The sequence below is a fragment of the Sceloporus undulatus genome, chromosome 2 (genome assembly GCF_019175285.1).
Source record: "Sceloporus undulatus isolate JIND9_A2432 ecotype Alabama chromosome 2, SceUnd_v1.1, whole genome shotgun sequence".
NCBI lineage: Eukaryota > Metazoa > Chordata > Lepidosauria > Squamata > Phrynosomatidae > Sceloporus > Sceloporus undulatus.
This window is the reverse complement of record NC_056523.1, coordinates 55,814,389-55,836,154: the sequence shown is the minus strand read 5'-3', so window position 1 is coordinate 55,836,154 and position 21,766 is coordinate 55,814,389. Positions and strand designations below refer to the sequence as shown.

At 42.0% G+C, this 21,766-nt stretch overlaps 1 protein-coding gene across 1 annotated transcript in view; it reads right to left on the bottom strand.

Annotated features, from left to right (window-relative positions):
* The window catches only part of RAB7A (RAB7A, member RAS oncogene family), a 35,691-nt gene that overhangs the window by 1,942 nt on the left and 11,983 nt on the right, over window positions 1-21,766 (bottom strand). The window contains exons 2-4 of the mRNA XM_042450985.1: window positions 5,634-5,723; window positions 3,351-3,477; window positions 285-503 (exon numbers count right to left, since the gene is read on the bottom strand). Of these exons, the coding sequence (XP_042306919.1) occupies window positions 285-503; window positions 3,351-3,477; window positions 5,634-5,686 (399 nt within the window). The 5' untranslated portion in view covers window positions 5,687-5,723. The remainder of the gene's footprint in view (window positions 1-284; window positions 504-3,350; window positions 3,478-5,633; window positions 5,724-21,766) is intronic.

Genomic DNA, 21,766 nt, shown 5'->3' with positions numbered 1-21,766 from the left:
GTAGCTATCAAACACCTTTTGCTCACTGTTAAGCAGAGACATCCATTACTTCTCATACTACACAGGCAAAACATTCTTGTTTTTTCCAAGGCACTCTGTCGACAAAGCACTTGTTTCCAAGGCTACGTTCTCTGGTCTACATTCTTTAAAACGGCATGGACTTATGTAAGTGCTTCCCTGTAAATTCCTTAAGAGACCCAAGCTAAAAATACTTGCATGGCAACTTGCAACAACCCACTGAATCCTGATAAGGATTCAGGTTCAAAACCACCTGAGTCACTTACTTGTCTGTTTTCTAGGTCAATCTTGTTTCCCAACACAACAAAAGGAAAGTTCTCAGGATCTCGTGGACTGGCTTGAATCAGGAACTCATCTCGCCAGCTGTCAAGAGTTTTGAATGTGTTGGGAGCTGTTACGTCAAATACCAGCACACAGCAGTCTGCTCCTCGATAGAAAGCAACTCCCAGGGACTGAAACCGTTCCTGTCCTGCTGTATCCCATATCTGCAGAGATCACAGTAGCAGTAGCTCAGTAGCAGTTTTAGTCAAATCAGACTCAAGCCATTCTAAGTTATGAAGGTGTCTCTGCAGGAGTGCTGTAGACATTGAATGTAGAAGGAACACAAGCTCATCCTCATGCCTTTTCAGTGTAAACCAGCAATAATCTATTCTAGGTTGTTTGTAGAACAATCACTGATAGTTTGGTGAGTGACTCTTTGAATGTCCTGCTAACAGTCAAAGGTCAGAGACTGGTCTACAGGTGAAAGAGGACATACAGCATTGTGAAGCTCTTCCCTTCCCAAAGCCAGTGAATCATGCAGGAGAAACCACATGCCAGGCTGAACAGTAGCGACAACTCTAGCGCCCCCTGGCATATTTTTTTGATATTAGGTGTACTGTCCTCCTGCAAATTCAAAACAGCCAATTTCAGTCACTGTCCAGTTGCTGCTCCCTTTACAACCAGTTACCTTGATAGAAAGTGAGTAGATGGCTGAGCAGCGACTGGGAAGCTTCTTGCTTGTACAGGTCTTGCAGCCAAGGCTGGCACAGGCAAGAGTCTTCTTGATCGCTGTTTGACTGGCTGCTCAGTTGCTACTCACTTTGCGCCCTTGTCATTCTGGGAGCAGCAACTGAACAGCTGACTAAGCAGCGACCGAAAAGTCTGTCAACCATGCCAGCCTTGCAGCAAAGGCCAGTGTAGACAAGAGGCCTTTTGGTTACTGCTCAGCCATCTGCTCAGTTGCTGCTGCCAGGGAGACCACGTGCAAGAGAGAAGCTTCTTCCCAGAGAGGAGGGACTCTCAATCCTTCAGAGGAAAGCACAGTCAGCATGTATGTAGGGGGTTTATAGAGGCTACATGCTCTGGACCTGAAACTGATGTGGTCAGGGAAAGGGATACTTTAACTACAGGAGCCTCTCTAAGACAAAGGACTCTTTCCAATAATAGCACAGCTATTCTTTCCCCAGAAACATCATTGTTGTTGCTGCTGTACCCTGATCTTTAGAAATGCTCTCAGAGTGAAAATCATGTCTTCTCCATACAGCTTCAAGTGTCCACTCTCCCACACACACAAAAATTGTTTCTTCTGCTACCTCTTCTCTCAGCCTGTCTGATAAAAGAAAGTAGGAGCAGCAGTGCAACTCCAATCTGGTAGCCAAGCCCCAGGAAAGCTCACAAAGCTTAAACAGGGTCCCAAATCTGAAAGCTCCTTTTTGCTGCCACCTCTCCCCAACCACAATGTTCTCTAACTCTTTGCTCCAGTCTGTTTCAAAATGGTGATGCTCCAAGCCACAGAAGCAATGCCGTTTAACTAAGCCTCGCGAGAATTTCCCAACTGCAACAACTAGTGAAAGATGTCAGTAAGGGAGTGAGTTTACATAGACAAGCAAAGAGTGAGAGATACCACCACACAAAATGATCAGCATGGCTGTGTGGTGGTTTTTTGAGGACCCTGAAAAGAAGTTTCATGCAATCCACATCCCCACCATGGTCCTAAAGGCCACTGGTTCCCCTTGTCTTTCTTGCACACCAATACTTTGACTGAAGGTCCCTCTGTTGCCCTCTTTTCCCCTCACTGCCCCCCTACTGTCCTCCTTTTCTCTCACCGCCCGCCTGGAACCTTCCACCACCCCTGGAGGGGCATACCACCCACTTTGGGAATCATTGGACTAGATGGGCCTAAGATTGGACTATAAGGTTCTTTGAAAAGCTGCCTCCCAGTTTGTTCCGATTTTGGGGGGGGGGGGTTCCTGGGCCTACAACAGCCCATAGCAAAAAATGGCAAAAGCTCTTGTGGTTTTAGGGGATTTTAGGAGAGCTGGGGATTTTAGGAGAACTTTTCCAGTGGGAAAAGACCTCAACACTTTAAAATGTTAAAAAAAAAAAAATCAGGATGCAGCAGGAAGGGTTAGGTTCCATGAAGTCCTGTGGGAGGGCAATGTTCCTAAGCTCCCCACCTTAGATCCTCTAACATACATACAGGACTTAGAGCCAGCGTAGCGATTGCCTACAGACAGCAAGTGGTCAATTTATGATATTGGTCAACTGACAGACATGTAAAACCTCCGAACAATTTAAGTGAGAGGGTGAGATTATCAAATCAAGTCCAATACATAAAAGCAACCTTAACTCCTTAACTATTATCATGAGAAATAGAAAATCCCACTCGTATGCCAGCTACCTATTTGAGTGCTATTTAAATTTGAATGCTATTTAAACCAAGCAAGGATCTCTCCACTCTACAGCAGGGGTCCTCAAACTCCAGCCATCCAGATGTTTTGGACTTCGGCTCCCAGAATCCCAGATCATTGGCCAAACTGTCAGGGAGCACGTTATGAGGTAGACAGGAAATTTGCATGTGGGTGGCGACTGGCTAAGAGACAAAGAGGAAGGAGGGGCATTTGTGGGGTTCTGGAAGTCTATTCAGATTGACTGTAGAATCCTGATGTAGGAAGGAAATTTGCATGTGTGCGGTGATTGGCTGAGGCTTCTGGGAGATGAAGTCCAAAACACCTGGAGGGCCGGAGTTTGAGAACCCCTGCTCTGCAGTATCTAAAGAATACCAAGGGATGCCCCTGACAATGTGCTGCGCTTGGAGAACCATAAAGTCCAGCAAGGCATCCTACTGCTTTCCAAATGGCATGACTCTGACTGACTGAGTACTGGCTCTCATGCCTATTACACCAAGACTGAGAGAAGCTCCAAAACACTTCACATGAGGGAGGGGGGACTTTCCCAGAAAGGAATATGATTGGCAGCACTTATCCATGTTTCAAGAAAAGATAGAAAGACAGTTCACAATTTGTGGATCTCTCCACATTGCAGAAATGTGACAGGCACTGCTCTCTTACCTGCATTGTGACTAGCCTATCATCCACCATCACCTCTTTTGTCAGGAAGTCAGCTCCTATTGTAGCTTTGTACTGGTTACTGAATTTCTTGTTCACATATTGGTTCATAAGAGATGTCTTTCCCACCCTAAAGGAAAGATAAAAGAGAACTGAGGCCATGGAGACAATAGGCCAAATCAGAGCATAAGATTAGCCCACACGTATAACTCTGTGCACTTTACATAGGTTTTAACGTATCAGATATGTGATTTTGACTGTTAAAGCCTTTGCTCAAGAGAAAGCTAATGTTCTCATTTTTTTTAGTTCAACTTATTTTTAGTTCAACTCAGCCTCTGGTCCTCCTTTCAAGAACAGGGGAGGAAATTGTCCAGGCCTCTAGCAGTTGCTGAACCACAGCACACAGTGGCTGTAGCTAGCATAGACAATGGTGAGATGTGCTGGGAGATGTAGCTCAACAATTATCTGGATGACCACACAAATCCTGCTACTGCTTTGGACATTTGACTGAATTGGGTTCAGGAACAAGTTATCCCATAGCAGCCTGTATCACCACTTTCAAGGTTATGGGTTAGCTGAATAGACAGTGCTTTATTCTGATGCGGTGAGGTAGCGACATGTATAGTCAACAAAGGTGGGCAATAACACATCACATTAATCGCTTGCCAAAAATTATGGACTTGACAGTCATGTCAAGTTTATCAAACAACCTCTACAGGCTTTTCTACTAGATTATATTAGCCTCTTCAATGTGAGTGTTTTCATAAGTAAAAATCCAGATCTGCTAGAAGTATTTGACAGATGCTAATCTTTCCTTTTGCTTTAATATCCTGCAATGTAGGAAAGAAATACAGGGTGAACTAATTTTGGTCTTTATTTACAACATTTGCCTAGCTCTTTGATCTTATCCACTATGTGTTGAAAAGGAATTTTTATCAGGCATACTATTCTATTTTACTGCACTTGTGGCTTTACAGGTGTGGCTTTACATAACCATTGGTTTCAAGAAGCTTACTGTCTCTACTAAAGAAGAATGAGCATGATGTGAATTAACAAATACACAATCATCTCGCCCTCCCCAGCCCATCCTTCCCAAGTTTGCAATCTGCAGATTTAAGCATCTGAGAATGGCAAGCCCCATTGCAGCTAATAGCTGCACATGCACGCTGCCATTAAATACCGCAGGATTTGAGGTCCTGCATTTTTTTCCATCAGTGGGGGGTCCAAAACAGAACCTCCCCAAATACTGCTAAAAGATGTGCTAATCCATTATCACAAGTTCAGCTGCAAGAGGCTTTTGGAGGGATGTACTCCAAAATTGCCAGAATGTCATTCAAATGCTTGAACTAAGTGATATTAGTTTTATTTTTAGGAGTAATGGGGTTCAGATTACTGACCAGAGTTGTGAGTGAAGTCTTTCTAAGAACTGTTTAGCTTGCATGACACAGCAATTTCCCATTCCATGACAGTCTGGTTTGTATCATACTGGAGTGCTGTTCTTAAGAGCTGACACAACTTCAAGTAGATTTTGTCACTGTCTCCCCCCCCCCCCCCCACAGCTCTCTGCTCTCTGCTCTGTCTCTTGTGTTAAGCTCCGCAAAGCTGCAGTCTAATGACTCATGCTACATGTCAATGAGGCCAGAATCAGTTAGACATACTTAAGCAGCACAATACTGGTAAGGATGTCATGATAATTCATTGAGCAGTGGTAGCTACAGAAAAGCAAACCCAATGTATTTGAAATTTGCAACCAAAATCAATGTCAATGATGTATATATTTATTCTGCAGTGAAGAAATATAGCCTTACCACAGTCTACCTGTTTTTAACATTTTAAAAAGTGTTCTCATACAGTCTGTGTAATAGAGTCTGTGTAGTTAAAGGCACAAAATATTACAGCACCTACAGGCCCTCTCCCTCCAAGGTGTGTGTATGAGTTATTTTAAACATAATCCTTGGACTGGTTTGAATGCCAACTTACTTGCCTTCTGCAGTCATTCACATAATGCAAGAAGCTTTCTAGGTCAAATTATCTTCCTTTACTTTAGTCATCATTCTGTTGCAACAACAGTCTATGTTTCCAGAACGCTTACCCCTGTATCTTCTGCATAGAGCATCAGCACATACAGTGGTGCCTTCAGGAGTTCCAAAGACAAGACAGAAACAGGTATCTGTTTCCAAGGTTACAACAATGCCAAGCATACACATTTTAAGCAAGAATTGTACCGCATACTCATGGTTTCAATGTGATACAGCACAGATGCAACTATGTTCAGGCATCACTTACCCTGAATCTCCAAGGATGATGACTTTGAGTAATACTTTCTTTCTAGAAGTCATTGTTCTGGAGTTCAAATGAATGCTTCAAGTGCACTTACTGGACAAAGAGGAAATACAATGTAAAAATCATATCCTACATTTTTTTACTACTCATACCTTTTAGAACACAAGCAGCTGATCATATGAAAGTGAACAGATATTGCCTTCTCAGAAGGCATGCCTATACTACCCACAGAGGAGATCCAAACCTTTAAGTTGGAGATAAGGGCCCTGACTTGGCTACTATGGTTCCAAGTTCAGGGAGCCTTTCATTCTTCATCCTAAATACTTCACCCTAAATTCTGCTGTGGTTTGGTCCTGGAACCAAGGGCCCACTGTAATTCTGGGTTCCAAGATTTATAAACCCCATTAATCTATACTATAATGTACAAACAGATTGGCATTATAGTTTGTTGACCCTACCAGCAGAGTTACTACTCAGTTACTTCCAAGAGTTGGAGAGTAAAACAAACAACACACAAATCATTTGAAAGCAATGAGAAGAATTGGAATTAAAGCCAAGTGGTACAGGACAAGGAGAGTAATACTGTAGAGATATTCAAAGAATGAAGAAGAATGAAAAAATGAAGGCTGGAGGTCAAAGGGTGAAGGAAAAGGCAAACACTAGGACCCTGACTGAAGAAGGCACAGAATGAAAGAAATGGTCCAGTTTTATGGATCCTTGCCAACAGCTCCAGTTAGGATATTAGCCTCCACTAAGAAGAATACATAAAGGAGCTAGAAGATTCAGCTGCTTAGTAAGAAGGGCAATTGAGAGGAATGAGTCTACTCTTGCTGAAGAGAACTCTTGCTGTACAGAAATAAGAGGAAAATATTATAATGCAAAATACCATAATGCCAGTTGTTCTGTAAGACTCTTGATCTAATTAATAATCTAGCCATTCTTATTTGCCAAACTGAACCTTTCCATAGCACTACTGCTTCAATTAACCCCCCACACCATCCCCATGTAAAGGAATGGTTCACCTCTGGGCATACTCACACATCTGAGAACCCTTCTAAGAATTCCTCATTTCCAGGGCTCAAGAGAACTGGGCATTGTCCGTAGTTCCAAAGACTAAGCCCCTTAAAGCAGGGATAGTACAAAAGAATTCTCACTAAACTCATTGTAATCACTTGACACATGGCCAGGGACACTTGCTTAGCATTGACCTTAAGTCAAGCACTGCAGCTAGAGGATGGGCATGGAAAGTATCAAGGTACAGTTCAGTAACTTTTGCAGTGTTTCAAGAGGCACACTTCACTTGCACAAACAGCACAGAAGTCTCTGCTCTCAAACTTATTGTATTTTTCTCAAGATCTACAAAAAGTCTCCGTTATCAGGATCATATTTTATAAAAGCACTCGCATTTCTAGGATTTACATGTTTCGTGCTCAGTTTACTTACAATAATAGAGACTGAGAACTATTCCCTTCAAATAGGCATTTTGTCTAAAAGCTCTGAGATGCTTAAGAGTGAAGGCTACTATTCAGGATTCCCAGACATTTACTGCTGAATTAGAACTTACAATCCATGCAACCAAGCAATACCAACAGTGCACCTTCCCAAGTTAGAAGCACTTACATGATCATGCACTGCTGCCAGAAAACAGAAGGTTAGAAACAAAAGAATGCAACATGCCAGATGGTCACAGTCACCCAACAGAAGGAGCTAAACTCATGTAGAAAGCCATGTTTATACAGTATTCCCTGAGGCAGGTACTTTGCCATTTTGGAGGCAGCTATGTAATCAGGGTGCTTAGGTTAAATGGTGGTCCTCATCTATTGCTCACTATTTGTAGCAGCAGCAGCACTACATTTAAGCCAACTAGCTTAACAGGAACTATATGAGGACAACAGACACCATCCTTTCCACAGGACTGATGTGGAATGCTGGTTGAAAATGGGTTAAACATTTTTTGTTCCTTAAATGCAAGCTTCTCCTGAGAGGAGAGGAAAAAAATGAGAGGCTAGTTCTTGTACTGCATGAGCTCCAGGAATGATCATGAGCGAGTAAGGGTCAGTTTTGCTATTACAGCTTGTTAAGTCTTGTATCTTCTCACTATGCCACTTCAATTCTAAGACAATCCTTTCAGCTAGTATACAACTGGCACCCTAAGACAAATTTGCTGTATTACAAAGGTACGTTCTTCATCAGGCAACTTTCTTAAAACTAAAATTGCAATTAAGGTTCATTATTTGCATTTGTGATCAACGTACATCTATTTTATCTCAAATGTTGACACCTTCAATTTACAGTGACATGCTTGCCAAATTCAGTGTAGGTAAGCTGTAGCCTTGAATTCCAGTAAGCAAGTCAGCAACATTATTACAGTAGAAGTGTAATGCACTGGGGATGCACTGATGAGATTCCTTACGGATATCATCGGTGCATCCTTCAGGGAAGGACATATTCCATCTTGTTTAAAGGAAGCGGCGGTTAGGCCACTCCTGAAAAAACCTTCCCTAGACCCCCTGGATATGAGGAATTACTGTATAGGCCAGTGTCATTGCTGCCATTTTTGAGCAAGGTGATCGAGAGGGCGGTTGCCCTTCAGCTCCAAGCTGTCTTGGATGAAACCGATTATCTAGACCCATTTCAAACCGGCTTTAGGACAGGCTTTGGGATTGAGACTGCCATGGTTGCCTTGACCGACGATCTGCGTCTGAGCATTGACAGGGGGAGTGTGACCCTGTTGGTGCTCTTAGACCTCTCAGCGGCTTTCGATACTATAGATCACGGCATCCTCTTAGACCACCTGAGGGGGTTAGGTATCGGGGGCACTGCCTTGCAGTGGTTCCGGTCCTTCCTCTTGGACAGGTCTGAGAGGGTGCTACTCGGGGACTGTAGCTCCAGTAAGAGGTACCTCACTTGTGGGGTTCCTCAGGGGGCTATTTTGTCCCCGATGTTATTTAACATCTATATGAAGCCGCTGGGTGAGATAATACGGAGTCATGGTGCTGGGTGTTATCAGCACGCTGATGACACCCAAATCTATTTCTCCGTATCTCGTTCGTCGGCCTCGAATTCTGATGGCATCTCTTCTCTCAATGAATGTCTTCAGGCGGTAATGGGCTGGATGAGGAAAAACAGATTGAAACTGAATCCAGACAAGACGGAGGTGCTCATGGTAGCGGCCCCGAAACCAAGAATTGGGTTGCAACCTCCAGTCCTGGATGGGGTCACACTCTCCTCCAGCGACTGTGTTCGCAGTCTGGGGGTGCTCCTTGACTCGTCGCTCCTGATGACAAATCAGATAAATGCGACGGTCAGGAGTGCCTGTTATCAGCTTCAGCTGATACGCCAGCTGCGCCCTTTTCTGGAAGTAAGGGATCTCGAGACGGTTGTGCACGCGCTGGTAACCTCACGCCTTGACTTCTGTAATGCACTCTACATGGGGCTACCCCTGTGCTTGACTCGGAAATTACAGCTGGTTCAAAACATGGCAGCCAGGCTTGTCTCAGGAACATCTAGGAGGGACCACATTACTCCGGTTTTGAGGTCCCTCCACTGGCTGCCTATCAGCTTCCGGGCCCAGTACAAGGTGTTGGTTATCACCTTTAAAGCCCTAAATGGCTTGGGTCCAAGCTATCTCAGGGACCGCCTCCTCCCGTACAATCCTCCCCGCGCTCTCCGGTCCTCTGGGAAGAACTTACTGCAGCCTTTAAAATCTAAGCTTGCGGCGACCTCCCAGAGGGCGTTCTCTGCTGTTGCCCCCAAACTCTGGAACGACCTGCCAGATGAGATTCGTCAGATAACATCATTAGACAGCTTTAAAAAAGCGGTCAAGACGGATCTCTTCCGGCAGGCCTTTCCAGACTAACCATCCCAGCCCAGGTTCCCTGATTCCCTCATTCCTCCCGTGGCCCCATCTCAGTGATGGTCGAGGATCAACAGAGGGATATCAGGGTTTTAATTGCTGTTTTTATGCTTGATGTTGTGTTTTTAATATGTTATACTGTTTAATATTGTCTTAAGGGGGGGAGGGATAAAGTGTTTTTAATTGTTATATTTTATATTTTACTGTTGTCAACCGCCCGGATTGGTTTGCCATAGGGCGGTATATAAATAAATATTATTATTATTAATATTATTATTATTATTATTATTATTATTATTATTTATTACAACCTGTAATAGATTGCCATTATATTTTTTCAAATTTAGATCTCACGATCTAAGCCATTTTTATGCCAAGTTTCTAGAAACTTAAATTATACCCTGCCTTGTTTCCCACTGCCTTTAGTAAGGCCCAAGATATTACATAATGCCTTAAGGCAACAAGGTAAGAATTCATTTATGTCCATTACTGTTCAACTGTCAAGTATTACTGTGGTATCTAACCACAATCAGTCAGAAGTTAATCAAGTATTTTGGAGCCCATCCAAAGTGGCTTCTTTTTTCAAAGGAAAGGGTTATGCAAGTTATCCCTTCACACATGATAATGCAGGCTGAAGAAAGAGTTACTAGTTCTGATATTCAGTTTGCACTTGTTAGACTTGCCCTTAGTGAACTAAAGCATTACATTAGTTGTTCAAGTATTGTAGCTCAGTCCTCAGACATGATCCAGAAGCCGGGGCAAGAGAGACCTTTACATGAACCATGGTGTATCTAGAAGAATGAAGTGAAAGGCTCTTTCAGCAATGAGTCAGAAGCTCACTTTTCCACTTAGGGTCACAAAATCTGGAGCACACACCAGTCAGTTTGCACTTTAATGCGGACTGGAGACTGGAACTGTGGAAAGAAATGTAGTAGTGACTATCTGTACGTAGCTTTGAGAGAAGTGAAAAAGAGCTGAGTGACTCCATTACACTTTCTGTATCTATTAAGCAAGAACCTATTGCTAAATCTTCATTTCTTCCTGATTGTAAGTCTCTTCCCCCCCCTCCTCCTGGTTGTTCCTTCTGGTGTCCATAGGAACAGTATTTGGCTCCAGGTTGCACAGTCAGATTATAGCATCATGTGTGGGCTCAGGGTGCTTAATCACTTGCCCTCCCTCACTGAGAAAATGCACAATAACTGCTTTTCCCTACCAGAATTAGGAGTCTGTTTTCAGAGGTCTGTAAATTCAACAATTTTCTGGTTCTTTTGGAAGCCAGTGCAAGACCAAGCAAATAATTTCTTCCATGATTCTTGAATGCAGGTAAGTTAAAGCTATACTTTAAGGATGGCTACCTCATTTTCAAGCCAATCAGTAGCACAACACCTAGCAAAAGTTTCCCAATAGCTGAAACACTCATCTTCTTCTTGAGACCAAAATGGGCTTTACTATCATGTGCTTGCTGCTACAAAGTATGGCATTATCATGAAAATATTGCAGAAGCTGAAAAGCTTTATAACTGAAGATAGCTGATTGGGGGGGGGGGGGGAGCCAAACTATTTGAAATGTAGTGCTGGAGAAGAGTTCTAAAGATAACAGACTGCTAAAAGACAAATTAACGGGTCTGGAAGCAAGTCAGGTCTGAACTCTCAGTATAAGCCAAGATGACTAAACTGAAGATACTGTACTTAGGACATATCATGAGACATCATGACTCACTGGAAAATGCAATGCTCAGCAAGATAGAAGGGAATAGGAAGAGAGGCAGACTACACTACAAGTGGATTGATTCAATCAAGGAAGCCACAGCCCTGAGTTTGCTACACTGAGCAGGCCAGCTGATGACCAGAACTCTTGGGAGGTCTCTCATTCATAAGACTGCTATAAGCTGAAGTGGACTTGATGGTACACAAAAAATTCACAAGATGTAGGGTATTTCAAAGCAAGTTCAAGGTTCTTATATCAGGTCTCTATCATCATCATCACCACTACCATTTATTTATACATTGCCATTGATATACACGACACTTTACAAGTAAAACAAGCAAAAACAGTAGTCCCTGCCGAAGGCATACAATGTATGTATACAGAGAGAGAGAGAGAGAGAGAGAGAGAGAGAGAGAGAAAAGGAAGGAAGGAAGGAAGGAAGGAAGGAAGGAAGGAAGGAAGGAAAAATAAAATATAAAACTATACAATACAAATGCAAAACATTAACCAGATAAAATACAACAAATACAATATAATATAAAGCAAACTGACAAATACATATAATCAAAATACACAAGATTATAAAACAATGTTAAACTAAAATTCCAAAAGCTTTGGAAAACAAGAGGTTTTTAACTGAGCTGTTAAAGCAACGAGGAAAGGAGCAGTATCAGTGTCTGCACATGAAGAGTCAGGCTTCTATGGGGTCAGAGAAACCTGAATCTTTTTCTTCTGATAAAGACATCAGGCTTGATCTATCCTCACATCCTTCTCCTCTCACTTTACAGCCTGCGCCTAAGCCAAGAACAGCTCAAAGAAGAAGTCATACTCTGGCACCTCAAAACTGCTTTCCAACAATGTTGGGACCATTACTAGGGCTCAACTGCTGAACATGACAGCTAGTGCTTGCTTTCATCTGTCCACTTTGGAGCAAAAGAGAGGCACAGAAGAGTCAGAGAGCTCAGAGTAATCACCAAGGCAGAAATGCCTCCATGAATACCACAATCACCTTGCTTTCCATATTACTATTTACAGAACTAGTGCTTGTACCTAATATCAGGAATACAATTACACTAGCTATACAGAAACTGATAATCTTGGGCTAAGTCCACAAACGCTGGGACCAATAATGTAGTTAACAGTATTGTGAAAAGCACCATGTTTACATTCCTGCCACCACCCCAGACAAATTTTTATTTTTTCCAGTGAAGCGCTGTTTATTACAATTTTTCTTGCACGTAACAAGGCTTTCATATTTTTAAATTTCATAAATATGCCAAGTACCATTATATGACACCTTGTCAATGACAGTTAAAGCAGGAAAATACATTAGCACTGATATGAATGAACTATTTCAATTTTTCTCCAATGTTTTTCCCTCTTGTAAAAAAGAAGTTTTCCTTCGTGGTTTCAACATTTTCAGAAATCTTACAGAACAGGATGTCCAGATAATAAATAAGCAGTGTTGCATACATATTAAGTTTCAGACAAAATTTTCTATCATTAAAAAATATTTTATGAGTGAGTACTTCACTTGCTTAACACAACGTCTTAAAGCTGGATGTGACTGCTAACAATGGCTTACTTAGTAACCAAATTTCTATCTCACATGCAGCCTTCCACTGCAGTCTTTAGAGGACACCTCAGCATAACACTTTGCTCCAAACTGCCCAAAGATCACTGGTAAATGAAATAAAAGCTTAAACTACTTGTTTTCTGCTGCTCCAGAGAACAGGACCAAGAACAATGAATGCAAGCTACAGGAAAAAAGATTCCACCTCAACATTAAGAGGAACTTTTTGACAATAAGAGTTGTTTGACAGTGGAACACATTCCCTTGGTGTTTAGTGGAGTCACTCTTTGGAGGTCTTTGAACAGAAACTAAAAATATTGAAGCGTTCTGAAAAAGACACCACTGAACTCTCCACCTTTTCCATCCCCAAACAAGGCACCCTATGAAATTCTGCAGTGGTGCTAGGTCTGCATGGTATAGGAATACAAGCATATGCAATTCTTTGTACCAGGGAAATCCATGCAAATGTTTGTTTGCAAACTTGTTCTGGTACAGTGGAACCTCGCCATACGCGGGGGATCCGTTCCAGATCCCGCCATGTATGGCGATTTCCGCCTATGCTCGAGCCCCATTGTAAACAATGGGGTTCGTGCACGGCGGTGCGGAGGTGCACGAGGTGCAACAGGTGCACGCGCCCATTCAACTGAATGGGACGCGCCGCCCCTTCTGCCCTGCGCACGCCCAGCGGCTTGAGCTCGTACGCTCAAAGCCACTTATAAAAAGGCCACGTATGCGGAGGCCCCACTGTATATATTTTCCACTGCCAGGTTTGAAGTGGAAGTTGGAAATATCCAAAAACAGTGTCATAATCACACATGAACTTTATGCTGCCTTCCCACTTATTTCAACATTTTACAGGTTCTTCTTTTATTTCATCTTGCAGAAGTCTAGAGGATTTTGTTAACAGGATAATCTTGCAGCTATTAATTTTTGCAGGGGAAGAAACTGTATTTGCCAACTACACTATGACTCCCATATCTGCATGGGTTATGTTCCAAGACGTCCCCCCCCCCACACGAATACCTGAAACCACAAATAATAGGGAACTCAAAGAGATTTACAACTTCCAGCCAAAGCATACCATAGAATCACAACGGAGGACCTAGAAATACCTAAAGAGAACCTATTTTTTCAGATATGAGTGAGTGAAACCACGGCTACCAAGTCTGTGGATATGGGGGTCGTACAGTATTAGCTAATCAAGATGGTAGGCTTGACAGGACTCATTACTTCTGACAGTGTGCATAAACACTCAAGAATCCTACCACATTTTTAGCCATTTATGCTTGATATTATAGTAGTGAGCCACTTTTACAGAAGACAGCCTTTAACCAGCAACAATGACATCATCCTAGGCAGACCAGTACTGGGCAGAGAGCATCAAGCACAGCTGCTGCATGAACTCTGCATTATCCTTGCTAAGAAGAAGATCAGCAGATACACTGCAGCAAGATGTGCCCATTTAAGACTCCCCTAACCACATGCTCCATGACATGCCAGCATGAGAATGCTTACATACAGAATTGTTCATTTTGTGTAATACACAAGCTACTATATATGAAATCTTTCCACTAAACATTACTCAATTATGCATTATTCTAGCTTAATTATACAGGCTGCCCTCTCCTTCTGAACTGCCTTGTGCTTGCACAACATGCAAGCTAAATCTGACTAAAGCAACAATCCCTGAACCAGCCTTCAACAAGCCAAGATCTAAGCCTGGGGCCTTTTCACAGTACAGTACAGTTACAGCATTCTGATCCCCTTTTACCTGCTGAGGCTACAACCTATGAATCTTGAGGTTTGTGGTCTGCTGAGGCTCTAGAACTCCATGGCTAAGAATCCTACAAGTGAGTTCCTTCATGTTGCCTGCCGACTCACCGTGACCCCAAGGATTTTATTCATTGAATTTTCCTAGGCAAGGAATATTCAGAGGTTGTTTGTCACTGCTTTCCTTTGAAATATAGCATGCAGCACCTGGTATCCCTTTGCAGTTCCCCATACAAGTATTAACCAGGCTTCCAAGATCAAACAGGATCTGGTGTCTTCATGATAATTAAGCCCAACACTTCCCTAAACTGGAAATCCCAGGATTTCATAGGATGTTGCCATGAAGCTGAAGTGGATACACAGGACTATCACTGTGCAAGGCGAAAAGGTCCCAGAAGACAGAATACTTTGGACAATCTTTTAGAAACATTTCAGAGGGGAAATCTACAAATTGCCTCATAATTTTGCAGCCACAAAGAACAAAAGTGACAATGCATCAATTATGCCAAGAGTCATGTTGATCTTTTGTTAAAGTACAGTGTGCCTGTGTTATATGCGGGCACAATATACGCAGTTTTCAGCATATGCTGAAAGCCGTGCCGGAACAAGCCTCGGCACCCCAAGCCCCCTTATTTTTAATGGGTCTTGAGCATACGTGGAATTTTCCTTACACGGGAGGCCCACTGTAGTGTATTTTTTTATTCTTCAAGTTTAGTATCAGAAATGTCTTAATGCAGAACAACTAAAGTCAAGTTGGAAGACACCTATGATCAACTCTTAAAACTAAATCATCTGGTCCCTAACCAAATATATTAAAGACTGCTTTTCTAAGCAGAATGCCACAATAAGAAGGTCAAGTTTTACAAAACCATTTAGTCCAGAAATATGGAGCATAAAGTAGGAATCCTGTACCACTCACCATGTTTTTGTACTACAATTCTCACCCTTGGCTATAGTGCCTAGGGTTGCTGGGAGTTGCAGTACAACTTCATATGGGGGGCCCTCATGGTTTCCACCCTTCACTGGCAAATCACCACAAGCACATGAATCCATTCAAGGCTCAAGCATCATTTGGAGTGCAAATTTAGAACATGGGCTCCCTCTCCACACCAATACCATAATCCCACATCTAGTCATACAAACTCATGAGCCATTAATAAATCTTAATTCTGAAATTAAGGTTGTATTCTCTGCATTTCTGAAAAATGACTCCTTTTGCATCTTTTGTTTAATAACACCCAGCCTATGAATTCTACAAATGTGCTGTTTTGCAACTTTTTGACCATTAGGAGTTAGACTGTTAACAGATTTTTAAAGTATTCTAAAGGACCAACCTGGTTAAAGAATTAAGCTAATTAAAAGCTAGCATTTTTCACTGGAAATTCACAAATTAGCCTCCCCACACTGCCAAATTAATCTCTCTTTCATGTTCCCACTCAACAAGCAAGATATCTTTACTTCTTGTCCCAGTGCTAAAAGCCTGAACTCTGCTGACTGCTATACACTAAAACCTTTCAGATTCTGCCACAGTGCACATAGTGCCAAAAAACACACACACAAAAAAAACCCTCCACAGGGCATGTACAGATGTGCCACTGAAATTAGCTGCAGTTATTTCCTATAAATGCCATTTAATAGTGTAAATGAGAGCACTGTAATTCATTATTACCGTATCTTTTTCAAAAGGCAACCTGAAGATTTTTTTCAGTTGCAAATTTTTAGAAGAAAATTCTCAGAAAGATCTGGGGGAATACTTGAAGTAGACTGTAAAATGCTTCTTCCACTTGCCTGGTCTCTAGTGTCTTGTAGCATCAGAGACTGTAAATGATGGGCTATAGGTTGCCTTGAACCTGTGTTATAATGCACAGATGATCTTGTCCAAAGTTGATCAGAACTGCTACTGTGAATCAGACACTTACTGAAGGACCCGTAAATCTTACAAGAATGTCCCCTCTAATGTTAATTATGGGAAATTTGTCTTGCCCTTTTCACTAAGTGTTCTTCTTTTCAGCCTTGCACAAAGAACTCTGAAATTTGCTGTTCTTGATATGAGAAATCATGTCAAAGGGAGAAAAACTGTCCTTCAGTACGACAACACTTAAACCACTAAGCTATGCTAGCACTTTTCTTTGGTTTCTGTTTTACTGAGCAATAATTTGTTTTAGTGTTTTTAACAGAAATCTTTATTTATTTAACCATTTTAAAACTTATGTATCAAATTGTTTTAAGCTGTTTGGGGTCCCATATCGGGAGAAAGATGGCATATAAAATAAAGGGTGCCTTTCAGATATGGAGTAGCAGCCCAGTAGTGAAGATTGCTCTAACTCTGCTTTTAACTGGCTCTAACAAACCTCACAGAATCATGACAATAGATACAAGGATGAACGTTTCTACAACATTTTCATGTAGAATTTGGAAAAGTTCCCACTTATTTCATCCTAACATCACGAGAGAGAGAACACTAAATGAACTGCTTTTAAGACAAATTTTATTAGACATCTATAAGTCAAACCACATCTAGATATGCTGTCAGTCAATATACTTTAAGTCAAACTACTGTGACTGTCTGAAATAATCAGCCCTCCATATCCACAGATTCTGTATCCACTAGTTTAACCATCCACAGCTTGAAAATATCGCACACCCCGTAAAAATCCAAAAAGGAAATCTGGATTTTGCCATTTTATATAAGGGACACCATTTTACTATGCTGTTGTATGTACATGGCACTTGAGTATCCTGAGTTTTTTATATTCGTGGGAGTCCTGGAAACAAATGCAGCAAATACCAAGGGCCCACTGTATTTGAAATACTACGCTTATTTTGTTTGAAATTTATGTCTGCACAACAGGAATGGGAACCATGAACGATTCTTCAGATGCTGCTGGGCTGCACCCCCGCACAATTCCTCACCATGAATCTCCTAGATAAGATTTTGAAAGTTGCAGTCAACATCTGGAATACAGGGGCGGGTTACAGACCGCCATGAAAGTACGCGTGAACCAGGAAGGAGCTCCGTTTCGGAGCTCCTTCCTGGTTTGCGGCGCCGCTTTGCTTCGCTGGGCGCAGCCTTCAGAAGGCTGCACCCAGCGAAGCAAGGGAGAAAGGGGCCAAGCGGCCCCTTTCTCCTCCTCCCCGCCACCGCGGGGTGTCCTTGGGGCTTGAAGCCCCAAGGACATCCCTTTTCAGGCTGCAGGGAAGCGGCATTTTGCCGCTTCCCCGCAGCCTGAAAAGCGGCAGATCGGGGCCTCAGCGGCTGCCATTCTGGCAGCTGAGGCCCCGATACACCGGGGAAAGGGGCGGGTACAGACCGCCCCAAGTAGGCGGTCTGTAACCCACCTATATGATTTCCACCTAGCTACAGAAAGAAAGGTTTTTCACAATACTCAGAGTCCCTGTTGAGAGAAACATGCTTCACTGAAGGCTGTTCTTTGTGCTATCCTCCCTACAGACAACCAGAGCATGTCATAAGGATGCTGCATTTTCCTGGCAAGAGAATTACCCAAACAGCTTGGAATCTCTTTTATTAGTCCTGAATAAACGAATTCAACCAATATTTGAACACTGAAAGCAACATGCAGGTTAATCCAACTGATTCAATGTGTTTACTTTTGTCAGGAGTAAGAATGGACTTCTGGGCAAAGTATCCAATCAGCTGGTTCTCTTATTCACCACCATACCAAAAAAATAAAGGGTGTGTGTGTGTGCTAATTATGTCAAATGACTTTAATGAACATTAAGTCTAACATGATGTCTCCATACTGCAGCACATCAACACCCTCCTAGTCCACTTACCTTGGTATACACTGGGGTTTGGCTCCAGGACCCTCTGTGGATACTAAAATCCATGGATGCTCAAGTCCCATTATATACATTGGTATAGCAAAATGATGTCTGTTACATAAATGACAAACTCAAGGTTTGCTTTTTGGAATTTAAACATTTTAAAAATATTTTCAAGCCGTGGATGCTTGAATCTGTGGATATGGAGGGGTGACTGTAAAATACTGCCACAACAGTCACTCATCTCTGAATTCAACCAGCTTTTCATTAATGGCTAGATCCATTCCTGAGTGCATTCCACATTTGAAGATGCTCAATTATCATAGCTTGCATGTCTTGAAATGCAGTCACTTCAGTAACTCAACATATTTCTGGTTTCCCTGCTATGTCTCATGCCTCTTATGACAACACAAAAAGTCAGGCTCATTACTGCTCTGAAGTGGCAGCACCCTGAGACTAGATGCCACAGCTCTTCCATGTTATTCATGAAACAACCGCAACGGGAATATTAGGCAAAACAGGTCAAGGATGTCCAGTGGCTTCCGCACTTTTGACATTACTAGGATTTCTCTTGTTTCATGCACAAGCATCACTATGGCTAGCATCATCCTGTGCGATAATTCATGTGGTCACCCCCCTAGCTCCTCCCATACCACACCATACAGAATCTTTAGCAATGTTTTCTGTAGTAACGTTACCCATTAATTGTAATTCCTGCATATCACTGGCTGAAATGCTAATAGTTGTGGACATAAAACAGCTTAGCAAAATTAAAATTATACTTTTAAATTACAGTATCATACTCAGCACCTAAACACATATACATATACAGTTGGCCCTTGGTATTTGTGGGGGATCCATTCCAGACCCCCCCCCCCGATACCAAAATCTGTGGATGCCATGTTCGGTAGTCCCCAATGACAGTGCGTGCACACAGCTATGCACACAGCACACCATTAAGGGACTTAATGGTGGCAAGGCTACATGCATGTGCTGCCAATGGGGATAATGTGAGCCTGTCGTCTGCGGATGCTTGAATCTGCAGATGGCAATTCTGCAGACACCAAAGGCCAACTGTACATAGCTTCATGTGGCTCAAATGAAAATTTGATAAAAAGTTAAGTTTTAAAAGAAAATGTAAAAAGAATAAAAAAAATTAAAAATTAAATTGTAAAAAGTTTAATTTTTTTAAAAAAACCTGAAGCCTCCTCTTTCTCCTCCCACTGAGCTTCATCCCACTCACACAATCTCTTCAAAATTTTAAATGGGACACAGGCCAATGCCACAGCCCATTTCTGCCCAAAAGCAGGTGTTTGAGGAGCAGAGGTGTCAAACACTCTGACCAAGGTGTCACCTGGTGTGGTCTGCACCCCCCTAGTGACAGCACTGGATCCATGTTCTGAATACACATTGTGCTTCTCTATTTGTTTCATGGACTGTGTAATAATGCTTTCTTTAAGGGACACTTCATGCCTTTCCTTTCTAGGCAGGGTCAAGTGTGTGTACACTTACAACCTTCCCACCATTTAGCAAAGGAAAGGGTTGTTTCTTGTAGAGAAGCATGTGTGAGTGCTTAGAAACACTACCTGAAGATTAATCTTTCCAACTTATCTATGTTTTAAGATGATGGGAGATTCTTCAGGTAACATGCTTTTTCAATCACAAAATTGCATGAGACATTTTTGTCCCAATATGTACAATACATACTTACTTACTGTAATACATAATTACTGTATGTTGAATGAGGAGAAAGTTTAGCTCTAGTTCTGTGCAGGATTTTCAAGATACCCGATCTGGCAGGATGAGAGTTAAAATAACTGGGCAAAGAGGTTTGGACCTGGCTTGTTGGTAACTGCTGCACATTGGGGGCAAAGTGCTGTTATAGACTTTTGAGGGGGAAATGTGGCATTTACTAGTAAAACTGGGGTAAAATATGGTTATGAATATCATGCAGGGCCATGGAATCAGGAGTAATCTTGGGTGGAGTCAGAGTCGGCAGAAAATGACCAACACTGATTTCTATTTCAAATTGAGAACTTACAATAGTAAATGCCTAGCTTAGTATATTTACTTTCATAGAAATTTAGAAAAAGTTTTTGTTTAATCTGCTAAATTTTAAAAAAAATCAGATACATTTTAACCAGATATATTAATCAGATAAATGTTGGAATAATGATGATGAAACACCTTGTGCTACTATTTTACTACACTAATGTCTACCTTGTGGGTCTGAGCAGATGAAGTTGTATTGGAGGGCTTGGCTGTAAACAATAGATTTGGTAGTGTTCTGGGCAGAAACTGGAGACATGTATTTGTAGCAATCATTGCGTTTTTGATAGAGCACGTTGCTTAGAAGTCCATTGTGCAGTTGCACAGTCATGTCAAGAAAGTGAATTTTTTTCCAGGTGCAGGCTGATGGTAGGATAGTTGTTGATGAAATCCTGGCAGAACTTATCAAGTGATTGTTTTTCATGTGGCCAAATTACAAAGATATCAAGAAACCATAGTTAAAAGAGGTTTTGAGGTTAATGTGCTAAGAGAGCACACATTCCAGGATAGCCATGAAGATGTTTGCATACTGTAGTGCCATGCATTTACCCATGTCAGTGCCACTGACTTGGAGGTACATATTATTCCCACAAGTGAAGGAGTTATGAGTAAATACAAAGTGGCATAGTTTGGTTTCTGGGTCTACTGCAGACTCATTCAGGGTCGTATTCTTGTCAGCTTGTAGTTCATTCTGGTTTGGATGTTGGTGTAAAGGGATTCCACATTCATAGCAGCTAGGATAGTGTTCTCTAACAGATTTTGGATAGACAGAATTTTCCTCAAGAAATCAGTGTATCTATTACATAGCTTGGAATGTTGATGGTACAGTATATGGCCTGAGAACTGATTTCATATATCTTTTCTCCCACTAACACAGCTGCTTATTTAATAATTAAGCAATGTAGAATTTAAAACATAAAACATACTTAAAAACAATATAATAACTGGTGAAGTCAGAGATTAGATTTTCCTTCTAATAGCCGGAGAACTATTCAGAAAGGGCCTGCCGGAAGAGATCCGTCTTTATAGCTCTTTTAAACCTGTTTAGAGTGGTAATATGACAGATCTCGTCCAGCAGGCCATTCCACAATCTGGGAGCAACAGCTGAGAAGGTCCTCTGGGAGGTCATAGACAGCCTTGTTTTGCAAGGCTGTAACAAATTTTTCCCTGAGGATCTAAGCGTGCGGGGAGGATTATATGGAAGGAGGAGGTCCCAAAGATAGGTTGGACCCAAGCCATTTAGGGCTTTAAAGGTGATAACCAACACCTTGTACTGGGCCCGGAAACTGATGGGCAGCCAGTGGAGTGATCTTAAGATTGGTGTCATATGGTTTCTTCTGGATGTACCAGACACCAATCTGGCTGCCATGTTCTGAACTAATTGAAGTTTCTGGACCA